Source organism: Diaphorina citri, unplaced genomic scaffold, assembly GCF_000475195.1.
Source record: "Diaphorina citri unplaced genomic scaffold, Diaci psyllid genome assembly version 1.1 scaffold12, whole genome shotgun sequence".
Taxonomy (NCBI): domain Eukaryota; kingdom Metazoa; phylum Arthropoda; class Insecta; order Hemiptera; family Psyllidae; genus Diaphorina; species Diaphorina citri.
The window spans coordinates 246,852-261,184 of record NW_007377451.1 but is presented as its reverse complement, the minus strand read 5'-3'; the positions used below and the strand labels follow the sequence as shown (position 1 = coordinate 261,184).

At 41.0% G+C, this 14,333-nt stretch overlaps 1 protein-coding gene across 1 annotated transcript in view; it reads left to right on the top strand.

The window, feature by feature from the left end:
* Positions 1-14,333, top strand: part of LOC103506572 (thymidine phosphorylase-like) — a 24,959-nt gene that overhangs the window by 3,734 nt on the left and 6,892 nt on the right. Inside the window, exons 4-7 of the mRNA XM_026821518.1 lie at positions 907-1,092; positions 10,950-11,108; positions 12,164-12,337; positions 12,386-12,438. Of these exons, the coding sequence (XP_026677319.1) occupies positions 907-1,092; positions 10,950-11,108; positions 12,164-12,337; positions 12,386-12,438 (572 nt within the window). The remainder of the gene's footprint in view (positions 1-906; positions 1,093-10,949; positions 11,109-12,163; positions 12,338-12,385; positions 12,439-14,333) is intronic.

Genomic DNA, 14,333 nt, shown 5'->3' with positions numbered 1-14,333 from the left:
AGAGAGAGAGAGAGAGAAAGATAAATAGAGAGAGAGAGAGAGAAAGATAAATAGAGAGAGAGAGAGAGAAAGATAAATAGAGAGAGAGAGAGAGAAAGATAAATAGAGAGAGAGAGAGAGAAAGATAAATAGAGAGAGAGAGAGAGAAAGATAAATAGAGAGAGAGAGAGAGAAAGATAAATAGAGAGAGAGAGAGAGAAAGATAAATAGAGAGAGAGAGAGAGAAAGATAAATAGAGAGAGAGAGAAAGATAAATAGAGAGAGAGAGGGAGAGAAGGAGAGGTAAGAGGAAGGGAGATGGGGATTTTGGACGACTGAAGAATGTGATATCTATTCTTAAGGAGAAAAGAAAGGTGTAAGACGAGGAGAAAAGGAGGAAATACGAAAAGTGAACGAAGGAGAATAATGAGAAAAGGCAATGGAAGAAGAGGAGAAGCAAAAGGAAACAATAAGGAGGGGGAAGAGAAGAGACAAGAGGAGAGAAAACTAAGGAGAAGGGGCAATATACTCATAGATTGAAGAACGAAGTAAAAGAAGGAGGAGAAGGAGTGCTAAAAGGAAAAAAATGGGAGAAGGAGGAGAAGGAGGAGAAGAGAAAGATTAAAACAAAATGTTATTATTAGCAAACATTTGGAATATTTACACCCAGGGGTTCTAAAACTCAATCCATTACAAAAGTAATTAGGGTAAGTGTACCATTTATTCGCCCACCTAAGGGTTTTTCTTGACAAACAGGTGGGCCCATAAATGGTACGTTTTTTAGGTGGGCGAATACATGGTACACTTACCCTACGTAGAAAGTATTGCATTTTTTTTTCTTATGGCTTTGTATTCCGTGATACAATCTAAGTTATAAGCAGATAGTCCAAATAAAGCAGCAACTTATACTTGTTTTGCCTTTTCCAGGGGAGACTCTGTCATGGCGTCCGGAGGACATAGTGGTTGACAAGCATAGTACAGGAGGCGTAGGGGACAAGGTGTCCATTCCTCTGGTGCCGGCCCTGGCAGCCTGTGGTCTCAAAGTTCCAATGGTATCCGGGAGAGGGCTGGACTTCTCTGGAGGGACGCTGGATAAACTGGAGAGCATACCAGGTAAGAGAAAGAGAGAGAGAGAGAGCGTGTTACCGTTTAGTTTGATAAATGGTGAAAGCCTAGTGAAGACATTGAATTAATAATGAAGGGACAATAGTTGAAATCAATTAACCAATCCATCTAAATCAGGTCTAAAAAGTCTCTACATAGGGATGAACAGCTTCAGTACCTACATTGAGGCGGTCCTGCAAGGAGTAAATACAAGAAAAACCAGCATGGTGACATGAAGAACTTGCACGGAAAATGGACGTTCGGATATGTAGTACAAATCTGTTGACCAAGGAGCTATAGACGTAATTGTATACGACTTGTAGCTCGTAGTACAGAGGTTTATACTGCACAACACACTCGTAAAACATTAAGGCACCTTATTATTATACGCCAGGGCTGAACAATGAGTACGAACTTTAACCTATTGTGAAGGAAAACCTCTAGTCTTAAGTTGAGAATGTTTGCGAGGATATATATTTTAATGAAAACGTCAAGAGTAGGAGGAGAAAGACATGCAAGACGAATGAGTGGGATGGATAGGCAAACGTATGCACTCATGAAATTGGGTAAGGTCGAAAATAACGATAGGCCGAGAGGTATTTTACACATTTCACATAAACTCACATAAACCCCTCTATCACCCCACTTAACAACAAACCTGATTATGACCACATAAAAATGCAACGTTACAGTCTTTTTCTTTTTATATCACAGCTTAAAACATAATTAGAGTTTTGTTTTATATTCTACAGGGTGGTATTTTGGAATGTGCCCATCATAAAGCCATTTAATTGAAGCTCTGTTTATAGGCCTAATAAAAAAGCTATAATGGGACAGTTCTTCATGCTTTCCACCTAACGAGAAGTTTCCATGTCCTTGGGATTTCTTAGTTTTTACTGGAGACTTCCTGTTTTATGAGTGTATTAAATGCCCGAAGAGATTTTTTTTTCTTTTTTTTTTAATCGCAAGCTGTCCAATTGGGTGAGAAATAGTTCAAGTGAATAGGAAGTTTATCTTTTATTTGAGTGTGTTGAAATATTGTTGAGAACTGTTACTTTATTGCAACAAATTTAACATTTTTGACAAGCCAACGGACTGATACTATTCTGGACTGAGCAAATCTAACTAAAAAGCCATGATGGCCTTTAATGGGACAATTATACATGTATACATTCTCCTCATAGATTCCAATAGAAAGTTTGGTCCTCCTCTCCCCTTTCCTCTATTTCTACCCTTCCATCTCCTTTTTTTCCTCTTCCCACATTTTCTCCTCCTTCTTCTCCTGCTCCTCCGCTTTCCTCTCCTCTATCTCTTCCATTTCCTTTTTTTCATCTACTTCCCTCATTGCCTCCTCCTTCGCTATCTTTTTCTTCGCCTTCTTCTCCTCCTCTTCGCCTTCTTCTCCTCCTCTTCCCCTCCTTCTCCTCCTACTCGATCTTCTTTCCTCCTTCTCCTGCTCCTCCGCTTCCCTCTCCTCTATCTCTTCCATTTCCTTTTTTCATCCTCTTCCCTCATTGCCTCCTCCTTCGCTATCTTTTTCTTCGCCTTCTTCTCCTCCTTCTTCTCCTGCTCCTCCGCTTTCCTCTCCTCTATCTCTTCCATTTCCTTTTTTCATCTTCTTCCCTCATTGCCTCCTCCTTCGCTATCTTTTTCTTCGCCTTCTCCTCCTCCTCTTCGCCTTCTTCTCCTCCTCCTCTTTCCCTTCTTCTCCTCCTACTCGATCTTCTTCTTCTCCTTCGTTTTCCATTCATTCCTGTATACATTTCCATGTGTGATGGAGTTTTAATCCTATTACGCTAACAGATCCTTTCCCCTACAGTGCCGACTCCTTAAGGACGAGTATTTCATCCAGACCAACCTCAGTGGTGTAGTGGTTAGCACGGTGGGTTTTGAATCTGGAGGTCGGTGGTTCGAGTCCATGTCAAGGCATAAAATTTAGCGTAGTATATTAAGTGGGGAATGACATTTGTGACGAGCATTTATATTTATGCTTAACACAACTAAAATTCCTTTTCTCTATTTTGTTCTTCTTCTTTTCTCTTCTGCCAGTATATAATTATTTAATTATTCATCATCTCTGTGCTCCTCCTTTCGCTCGTCTGTCCACACTGCTCCTCCTGGTCTTCTCTCTTCTTCAAAGCCAGCTTTAGTTAGCTTGGCGGGATGGTAGAGCGTCTGCCTTGTAAGCGCTAGGCCACGGTTTCGCTTTCATCCTGGTAGGATAATGTTCATTCTCGGAACGGCTGGCTTTTCAATCTAATTTGCCTAATTGAAGAACGGTATAAATCCCATCATCACACTTTATACAGGGAAACCGTGTTGTGATTTAAATATTCTTTTTCAAAAGATGGTAAACTGTGTTTCAACGGTTTACAGTTTAGCAATTGGTTGGTAGGTACCTACCGTCAGTAAACAAGGTACCGACGACCTAACAATTAACACAACATACCTACAACCCGAGTATGAATACTTGTAGAGAACATTGCATAACTGCATCTACTTGTAGGCGTTCATTAAAAAAGTTTCAATTCTCTACAAAACCAAATTTTTACTTTCTATTTTTCAAGAGGTTTTTCGATTAAGAGAACTGTAACAATGGAAGCCTCACTATTTCAAAATCAAAGAGAGATGGAAGACAGGATATAGGATAGGAGAATGCCAGCCGTTCCAAGAACGAACCTCATACCGGGCGGTAATCAAAGCAGTGACCTAGCGCTTACAAGGCAGATTCGATCAAGCTTAATCAATCCTAAAGGGCTGTTTGCCCCAAAACCTAAGTCTCAAAGTGGTTTTTTTGTGTATGCTACCCATGTTAACTATATGTAGGTGGTGGTGATGGAGATGTTGTTGTAGTTACAAGAGTCCCCTCCATAAATAAAGTGTGTTCCATGACCTGACGGGAAATGGTTTATGAACATTATTTTGGGAATAAAGGGAGAACGGGCTCTAGTAGTGATTTTAAATCAGTACATAAAAGTAAAATCAAAAAATCAAATCAAGAATAATAATAAACTGAATATTAAACAAATTAGGTAGGTACATGGGTGCTGATTTTCTTTAATCACGATCGAATAAACTACGGGCTAAAAAATTCCCGGAGGGACGGACCCTGCTTGTTGTGTAGGTTACAAGGCAAAGATGTCCTACTTCCCATGCTAACTATAAGTAGGTAGTGGTGATGGAGATGTCGTTGTAGTTACAAGAGTCCCCTCCGTAAATAAAGTGTGTTCGATGACCTGACGGGAAATGGTTTATACGTAAGGACACCCTGTAATTGTGAGTAGTGTTCTCCAGGATTCAAAATGACACTCGTCCTGTTATGCTAATTTTCTCAACATGTGCATGTGCAAGCTTCTCAACATGTGCAAGCTCCTCGCAACTTGCATTGGATTTGCAAGCTATTACTTTTACAGGGTATCTCATTAAGTCGTGTGGCATACTTTAGGCCCTTTCACTCAAGTGCCCATGTCCTATCACCTGTTGTATCTACTCCCCTAATACCATTACCTCACTCCCCTAGGATCCTCCCTTCATTATGCCTACTCCTTTCTCTCCCTCCTCCTCCATTTCTCTTTCTTTCTCTACTCCTAGAATATTCACCTCTCTTTTTCACCCTCTATCTCTCCCCTTTCCTCTTTTTCTACTCTTCCATCTCCTTTTTTTCTTCTTCCCACATTTTCTCCTCCTTCTTCTCCTGCTCCTCTTCTTCTTCACCTTCATCTCCTCCTCCTTCTCCTGCTCCTCCGCTTCCCTCTCCTCTATCTCTTCCATTTCCTTTTTTCATCCTCTTCCCTCATTGCCTCCTCCTTCGCCATCTTTTTCTTCGCCTTCTTCTCCTCCTTTATTCACCTCTCTTTTTCACCCTCTCTCTCTCTCTCTCTCTCTCTCTCTCCCCTTTCCTCTTTTTCTACTCTTCCATCTCCTTTTTTTTCTTCTTCCCACATTTTCTCCTCCTTCTTCTCCTGCTCCTCCGCTTTCCTCTCCTCTATCTCTTCCATCTCCTTTTTTCTTCTTCTTCCCTCGTTGTCTCCTCCTTCGCTATCTTTTTCTTCGCCTTCTTCTCCTCCTACTCGATCTTCTTCTTCTCCTTCGCTTCCCTCTCCTCTATCTCTTCCATTTCCTTTTTTCATCTTCTTCCCTCATTGCCTCCTCCTTCGCTATCTTTTTCTTCGCCTTCTTCTCCTTCTCCTCTTCCCCTTCTTCCCCTCCTACTCGATCTTCTTCTTCTCCTTCGCTTTCCATTCATTCCTGTATACATTTCCATGTGTGATGGAGTTTTAATCCTATTACGCTAACAGATCCTTTCCCCTACAGTGCCGACTCCTTAAGGACGAGTATTTCATCAACCTGACCAACCTCAGTGGTGTAGTGGTTAACACGGTGGGTTTTGAATCTGGAGGTTGGTGGTTCGAGTCCATGCCAAGTCATAAAACTTAGCGTAGTATATTAAGTGGGGAATGACTTTTGTGACGAGCATTTGTGCTTAACACAACTAAAATTTCTTTTCTCTATTTTGTTCTTCTACTTTTCTCTTCTGCCAGTATATAATTATTCATCATCTCTCTGTGCTCCTCCTTTCGCTCCTCTGTCCACACTGCTTCTCCTGGTCTTCTTCTCTCTCTTCAAAGCCAGCCTTAGTTAGCTTGGCGGGATGGTAGAGCGTCTGCCTTGTAAGCGCTAGGCCACGGGTTCGATTTCATCCTGGTAGGATAATGTTCGTTCTCGGAACGGCTGGCTTTTTCCTATCCTGTCTTCGTTCTCTCTTCGATTTCGACACGATAATACCTTAGCAGTTATAGTTCCATCTGTCTTTCGAAGAGTAAAAAAAAAACTCTTCTTCAAATCCTTTCAACTGTTTTGGCTCTCAGTAGTTCTCTGTTTCTAAGATCTTCTTCTATAAAACTCATCGTCACTCAGTTCGTACGTTCATTCGTATTTTTTCCTCCTTCTTCTTCTTCTTTCCCCTTAACATATTTCGACACTGCATTCCCATTTCTCTGGCCCATTTTTCCCCTCCTATCCCATTACTCTGACAGAAGTGGTGTTACTTGTCTTTTGTGGGAATGTGTTTTAACAAAACCACATTTTGTGAAAATAAAGGTATTGGGAAAGAAAGTAGGTTGAATACCCAAGTATCTACCGTTTTTCTCAACTGAGTGTACTCTCAAGTCTAAGCGCAGGGCTGAAAAAACTTCGACCTAACCACAACACAAACTCGGAATCTCCGGCAAACAAACCCAGAGCCCTAACAGTGACACTCACTTGGCCACGGAAGTTCCACTCTTCCTCAGAGATTCCAGGACCATGTTGCCATTTACTCACCGGAACAAAGCGACAGATTGTCGACGGTCGCCGTTACGTCGCGGACCCTGTATAGAATTTGATCTCCTGGCGACAGTTGCTTATTGGCACCCACTATGAAACAGCCCACCTCACTCAACTTGGCCTTCAAATCAGCAGTACTGCAGTTTACTTGATAGCCTGAAAGTATAAAGAGCATCTCTAGTAGCGCTGTCAAACTTCCTTGACTTGGCGGGCGGAGAGCTACCGCGCTCCTTAATGGTTATATTAGTTGTGTTAGGTAAAGGTTGTTGCCCGCTATACTACGTTAAATTTTATGACGAATTGCACTCGAACCACCAATCTCTGGATTCAAAGTCTAACGTGCATAACAGTACACCGAGAAAGCATAGACCATTTGACCTCATCACCTGAGAATACTCGATGAAGACTGTTGGTGTGCAATCTCTGAGTATGATCACCATTTCACCTCATCCACTTTGGTGTTCAAATCAGCAATGCTATACGATACGATACAGCTTACTTGATTGCCAAAAAAACATGAAACTCTATTTCGTGTTAATATAGGCCGGACGGCGCGGCGCTTCGAATTCTTGACGTAGGTGCATTAGTTTCTAAATGAAAGTTGGTATCTGATCAAAATACCGTTCTTGTAAATTGAAGTTTAATAAATCTTGTTGTTTGTATTGATGATAGTAAATCTTGTTAGGATTGACGAATTCATCTCTTCTAATTCTCTAAAATAACTTAACATAACCTCACTTTATACTCACTTGATCTAGGCATAATAAGTATTTTTCTTCCGCCCTTACAAGATTAATTATTATTATTATTTATTTGTAGTTGTAGTTAATAATAAATCTTGTAGTTGTAGTTAATAATAAATTAATATAATATTGTAATTCCCCAGAGGGTTTTCAACCCGAGAGCAGTGAGATGTCCGCAATCTCAAACAACAACACTAAGTTAAACAAAATAACAAAAGCAAAACAAAACTAAGTCAACAATACTATGAAAGTGCTCTTCCTCTCTCTCTATCTCTCCTTCCTTCTTCCCCTCTCTCTCTCTATCTTTCCTTCTTTCTTGTCTCTCTCTCTCCGTCCCTTTTTCTTTCATTCCATCTTACCTCATCTTACTCCGTTTCTCAATTCCCCCCATTTCCGTCCTCTCTCTCTCTCATCGTCTCTCTCTCTCTCTCTCTCTCTCTCTCTCTCTCTCTCTCTCTCTCTCTCTCTCTCTCTCTCTCTCTCTCTACCCTTCTTCACTCCTTCCTTCTATCTCTTTCCGTTTCACTCCATCTTTTCCTTCCCTATTTTCGTATCTCTCTCCCTCCATTTCTCACTCCCTTCCCTGTCTTCCTTCCTCATTTCTCCCCATATAAATAGCTCCTTCTATTAACATTTCGTTCTTTCCTTTATCTCTTACTATCTCCCTCCTTTCCTCCCAACCTTTTTCTCTTCTTTCATTATTTAATCTCTTCCCCTTTCTGCCTCCTTCTCTCTCTCTCTCTCTCTCTCTCTCTCTCTCTCTCTCTCTCCTTCCCCTTTGATCTATCTCTCTACCTCTCCTCTTTCTTGTTTCATTTCCCTCCCTCTCTCTCTCTCTCTCCTTCCCCTTTGATCTGTCTCTCTACCTCTCCTCTTTCTTGTTTCATCTCCCTCCCTCTCTTCCTCTCTCTTCGTCCCTCCCTCGTTTTATCTGTCTATATCTCTCCAAGGTATATCACAGGAAACTGAAAAAAAAGAGAGTGAGAGAGAAACAGGAAGGAAAAAGCAGCGTGAGAGAACTAATTAAATTTATGTAAATAAGTGCGAGGAAGAGAGAAAGAGGGAGGAGGAGGAGCATAGCAGGAAGGATGAAAAAAAAAAAATCCGTGTGAACATCACCCAGCAGTCTAAACAAGGTCTCGTATATTTGATGGGTTAAAGAATAATACATACAAATAACAGTTCAGTAAAAAAACCTTACTTAACTAGAAAAAAAAGGAGGGTAGATGTGAATTAATAGTGGTAGTAGGGAATGACAATGAAAAGGGGAAAGAAAGGGAAAAAGGGCAAGGGAAAGATATGGATAAGGAAGATAAGGAAGAAGGATAAGGAAGAGATAAGGAAGGAAGATAATGTAATGGAAAGTTGTGTGATGTTCACACGGATTTTTTTTTTTTTTCATCCTTCCTGCTATGCTCCTCCTCCTCCCTCTTTCTCTCTTCCTCGGCACTTATTTACATAAATTTAATTAGTTCTTTCACGCTACTTTTTCCTTCCTGTTTCTCTCTCACTCTCTTTTTTTCAGTTTCCTGTGATATACCTTGGAGAGATATAGACAGATAAAAGGAGGGAGGGACGAAGAGAGAGGAAGAGGGGGAGGGAAATGAAACAGGAAAGAGGAGAGGTGGAGAGATAGATCAAAGGGGAAGGAGAGAGAGAGAGGGTGAGAGAGAGAGGGAGGGAGAGAGAGAGACAGACAGAGAGACAGAGAGAGAGGGAGAGGGAGAGAGAGAGAGGGAAGGTCGGAAAAAGAGGAAGATATTAAATAATGGAAGAAGAAGGTTGGGAGGAAAGGAGAGAGAGGAGAAGAGGAAGGAAGGGAGATAGAGATAAAGGAAAAAAGAAAGGAGAGATTTAGCTATGGAGGGAAAAAGGAAATCAAGAAGGAAGACAGGGAAGGGAGAGAGAAATGGAGGAAGAGAGAGAGAGAGAGAGAAATGGAGGGAGAGAGATAAAATAAGGGAAGGAAAAGGATGGAATTTTAGGGCCGAATGCACAGTCGTACCTTAATGATTAGGAATTCCTTTTAGTGCTTTCCTAAAATTCATATATGCATAGTGGATCCTAACCAATAGGTCCCCTTTAGTAACGTAATAGAAAGTAAAAAGAAGAGAAAACCCCTTCAGTAGATTTCACATGGAGTAAGAGGGAGATAGGCTGGTAGAGAAAGAGAGAGAGAGAAAGAGACAGAGAGAGAGAGGGAGAGTAAGAGAGAGACAGAGAGGGAGGGAACGAGAGAGAGAAAGAGACAAAGAGAGAGAGAGAGAGAGAGAGAGAGAGAGGAGGAGGAGGAGAGGTTGCTCCAAATGCTTTTTATGTCTGTTTTGTTTAGTCAGTATTATTTAATGCAATAAAATGGGTAGGAAAAAATACCTAGCAATGCTAATGAAAGCAAATTAAAATTGTAAAAAAAAGGAAAAAAAACATGATCATCATCCTTTGCATTACAATTTTATTTCAGTAGATTCCAATGCTTGGATTTCTTTTGAAGGCTTTTTTTGTAGATCTCAATTTACTCGATACCTATATACAGCCTGGCTAGTTAGCTTGCAGGGTAAGTGCTAGGTCGCGGTTTCGAATCCCGCTGTGGGTTTTATCGTGAACGGAGAACGTTTGTTCTCGGAACGGCTAACTTTCTTCTACGCTGTCTTTCTTCTCTCTTCTATTTCGTTACGATAAGACCTTAGCAGAGTAAACAGTTCCCTCTATATTCTATAACATCTAAAAAAAAAAATATACACCTTCTCTCTCTCTCTCTCTCTCTCAGCTCTCTCTCTCTCTCTCCTCAAAACACGACCAGAAGAGCAACAATAGGCTCTTTCCCTACTAGGTACCTAATATCTAGACCTTCCTACTTCCCTAACCATTGATATACATAGGAACATACCTTCACACCAGGAAAATAGGAAATTCTTCCATACTATCCTGAGAGAGAGAGAGAGAGAGAGAGAGAGAGAGAGAGAGAGAGAGAGAGGACGAAATGGATAGAAAAGGGAAAAAAGAGATAGATGGAACGAAAGAAAAAGGGGCGGAGGGAGAGAGACAGAAGAAAGAAGGAAAGATAGAGAGAGAGGGGAAGAAGGAAGGAGAGATAGAGAGAGAGAGGAAGAGCACTTTCATAGTATTGTTGACTTAGTTTTGTTTTGCTTTTGTTATTTTGTTTAACTTAGTGTTGTTGTTTGAGATTGCGGACTTCTCACTGCTCTCGGGTTGAAAACCCTCTGGGGTATTACAATATTAATTTATTATTAACTACAACTACAACTACAACTACAAGATTTATTATTAACTACAACTACAAGATTTATTATCAACAATAGAAATAACAAGATTCATTGAACTTCAATTTACAAGAACGGTATTTTGATCAGATACCAACTTTCATTTAGAAACTAATGCACCTAATACGTCAAGAGTTCGAAGCGCCGCGCCGTCCGGCCTATATTAACACGAAATAGGGTTTCATGTTTTTTTGAAAATCAAGTAAGTTGTATTGTATGGCATTGCTGATTTGAACACCAAATTGGATGAGGTGAAATGGTGATCATACTCAGAGATTGCACACCAACAGTCTTCATCGAGTATTCTCAGGCGATGATTTAAAATGTTTTATGCTTTTAGGGTATCAACCAGCTTCAATGGTGTAGTGGTCAACACGGTGGACTTTGAATCTGGAGATTGGTTGTTCGAGTCCAATTCGTCACCCAATGTAGCGTAGTATACCTACTAGGCGGAGAACAACATATGTGACGAGTAATTTAACTTAAAACAATTATTATGTATTCTTTATACTTTCAGGATATCAAGTAAATTGCAGTACTGCTGATTTGAAGGCCAAGTTGAGTGAGGTGGGCTGTTTCATAGTGGGCGCCAATAAGCAACTGTCGCCAGGAGATCAAATTCTATACAGGGTCCGTGACGTAACGGCGACCGTCGACAATCTGTCGCTTTGTTCCGGTGAGTAAATGGCGACATGGTCCTGGAATCTCTGAGGAAGAGTGGAACCTCCGTGGCCAAGTGAGTGTCACTCTAGGGCTCTAGGCTGCCGGAGATTCCGAGTTTGTGTTGTGGTTAGGTCGAAGTTTTTTCAGCCCTGCGCTTAGACTTGAGAGTACACTCAGTTGAGAAAAATTGAGAAGTTACTTCTAGTAGCGATCAGTAGCGACATTGCCAGTGTTGGTATTGGTATAAGTAGGGCCATCGGCTTTTAATAAACGCCCTTGGTCACTGCGACCTGGTTAGATCTTTTGTGACATTCCCTTTATTTTTTCCTAGAAGAGCCCTAGACTTCTTACGAAGGCCAGGGTTCTTTTAGGACTGATATCTTTGACTTCTTTAGGTGTTATAATCATCCTTGAGAAGTATATCAGTCGTTTGTGAGAGGCAACACTGCCATCGGCTTTAATAAACGCCCTTGGTCACTGCGACCTGGTTAGATCTTTTGTGACATTCCCTTTATTTTTTCCTAGAAGAGCCCTATACTTCTTACGAAGGCCAGGGTTCTTTTAGGACTGATATCTTTGACTTCTTTAGGTGTTATGATAATCCTTGAGAAGTATATCAGTCGTTTGTGAGAGGCAACACCACATTCACATATGATGTGTTCCGCCGTTTCTGGTGGTTTCTGGTGCCTCTTTGCATACACGGCAGGTAGGTGTCTCAGCTATACCCATTGTCAGTGTTAAAAGATTAGTGAAAAAAAAAAAGATGATAATTGCAAAGCAAAAGTTGTGAAAAGGCTCTGCTTTACGACAAATGGGTAGGTATATTCATGATTTGATTTTCGTTTCAGCGTCCATTTTGTCCAAGAGGACGATTGAGTAGCTACTTTAATGGAGTAGAGACAGCGACCAGTGCAGTGGTGGCATTACCAGTGATAAAAAATTATTGAAAAAGAATTGATTGCAAAGGAGTCATTAAGTAATGCTGAGATTTCCACAAAAGTTGTGAAAAGGCTCTGATTTACGACAAATAGGTAGGTAGGTATATTCATGATTTGATTTTCGTTTCAGCGTCCATTTTGTCCAAAAAAGTGGCCGAGGGTACCAAATATTTGGTCATCGATGTCAAAGTGGGAGAGGCGTCCTTCTTTAAGACGTACGAGAAAGCCAAAGAAATGGCGGAGCTTCTGGTAAGAAAAATTAAGAACTTGAGGAGGTTACTCTTGAAACAAAAGATGGAAATAAGTAAAAGACAATTTTATTTCAAGTAGGTAGGGTTGCTAGTTCCTACAGAGGCGTCCTTCTTTAAGACGTACGAGAAAGCCAAAGAAATGGCGGAGCTTCTGGTAAGAAAAATTAAGAACTTGAGGAGGTTACTCCTGAAACAAAAGATGGAAATAAGTAGGTAGAAGACAATTTTATTTCAAGTAGGTAGGGTTGCTAGTTCCTACAGTCCCAATTTTCACCTGGATTCTTAACTTCAAGTTTCGGATTTCGTATTACCCACATCAATAGGATCTAGATTTTGAGTGGAAATACTAGGTATAAAGGTACATATATATTGCTCTTATATCCTCTTTCTCCTCTCCCTCCTGACCTACTTACCTAACTAGATATGTGTAGATATGCGCCTTAGAGTAGGGAGAGAAAGGGGGGGAAGAAGAGAAATGAGAAAGGGAGGGAGAGAGGAGAAAGGTAGAAAGGAAGAGTTCCCCCCTATCCTTAGAGTAGGGAGAGAAAGGGGGGGAAGAAGAGAAATGAGAAAGGGAGGGAGAGAGGAGAAAGGTAGAAAGGAAGAGTTCCCCCCTTCCTTAGAGTAGGGAGAGAAAAGGGGGGGAAAGAAGAGAAATGAGAAAGGGAGGGAGGACGAGGAGAGAAAAAAGAAGAGGGGGAGGAGCAGAAGAAGAGGGAGGGGGAAGGTCCCCTACATCAATATCGTCACCATGGCAATCGGAAGCAATCCCATTGTTGAATCTGCAGACCTTTCTACACGATGCTTCCCCTATTCTATGGGCAGTAGCTGCTGGACACCTGTGGCACAGAGCGTGGGTTCATAACTGCGTTGGGATTTTTGTTATGATTCAATTTTTACTTTCCTTATCCTATAGGAAGGAGTACCTACCTAATGTATTCGGTCAAAATTTTCGATGGTCAAACTTTTTTTTTTTGCAATAAATCCTACCTAGGTATGTAGGTATTTTGCTGATTAATGGAAACTTGTGGAAACATGCGTCGAGATATTAATCGAGTCATCATGTTATCATTGTCATTTTCCATTTTTTTTTTTCTTTTCATCATTATCGATAAATTTATAGCAACCATTATGCCGGGTCCACACTAGCGTAATGTAACATGTAAACACGATGCTTCCCCTATTCTATGGGCAGTAGCTGCTGGACACCTGTGGCACAGAGCGTGGGTTCATAACTCCGTTGGGATTTTTGTTATGATTCCATTTTTACTTTCCTTATCCTATAGGAAGGAGTACCTACCTAATGTATTCTATTACATTAGGAGTACCTAATGTATTTGGTCAAAATTTTCGATGGTCAAACTTTTTTTTTTTTTGCAATAAATCCTACCTATGTAGGTAGGTATTTTGCTGATTAATGGAAACTTGTGGAGACATGCGTCGAGATATTAATCGAGTCATAATGTTATCATTTTCCATTTTTTTTTCTTTTCATCATTATCGATAAACTTATAGCAACCATTATGCCGGGTCCACACTAGCGTAATGTAACGTGTAATGTAATCGCGAGCGTGGTACAGTACCATTCGCGGGCTCAGCGCTCGTGTGTGTTCACCAAGTGCTCCATTCTTCAAGGTTATCGTAGTGCTCGCTTCGATGTTCAGAAACCCGTCCACACTTGTGTAACACGTCTGTATCAAACATCAAAGAAGATCACCAGAAAACCGACAACATCATGGATCCAAGGCAAGTTTGGTGATTATGTTCGCGGATTTCGCGATTATGTTCGCGGATTTCGTGATTTTGTTCGCGGATTTGGCAATTTTGTTCGCGGATTTCGCGATTTTGTTCGCGGATTTTGCGATTATGCTCGCGGATTTCGCGATTATGTTCGCGGATTTCGCGATTATGGTCGCGGATTTGGCGATTTTGTTCGCGGATTTCACGATTATGTTCCCGGATTTCGTGATTATGTTCGCGGATTTGGCAATTTTGTTCGCGGATTCGCGTCCCGAATCGACATTTTGGATATTTGGCAAGCCTACTTAT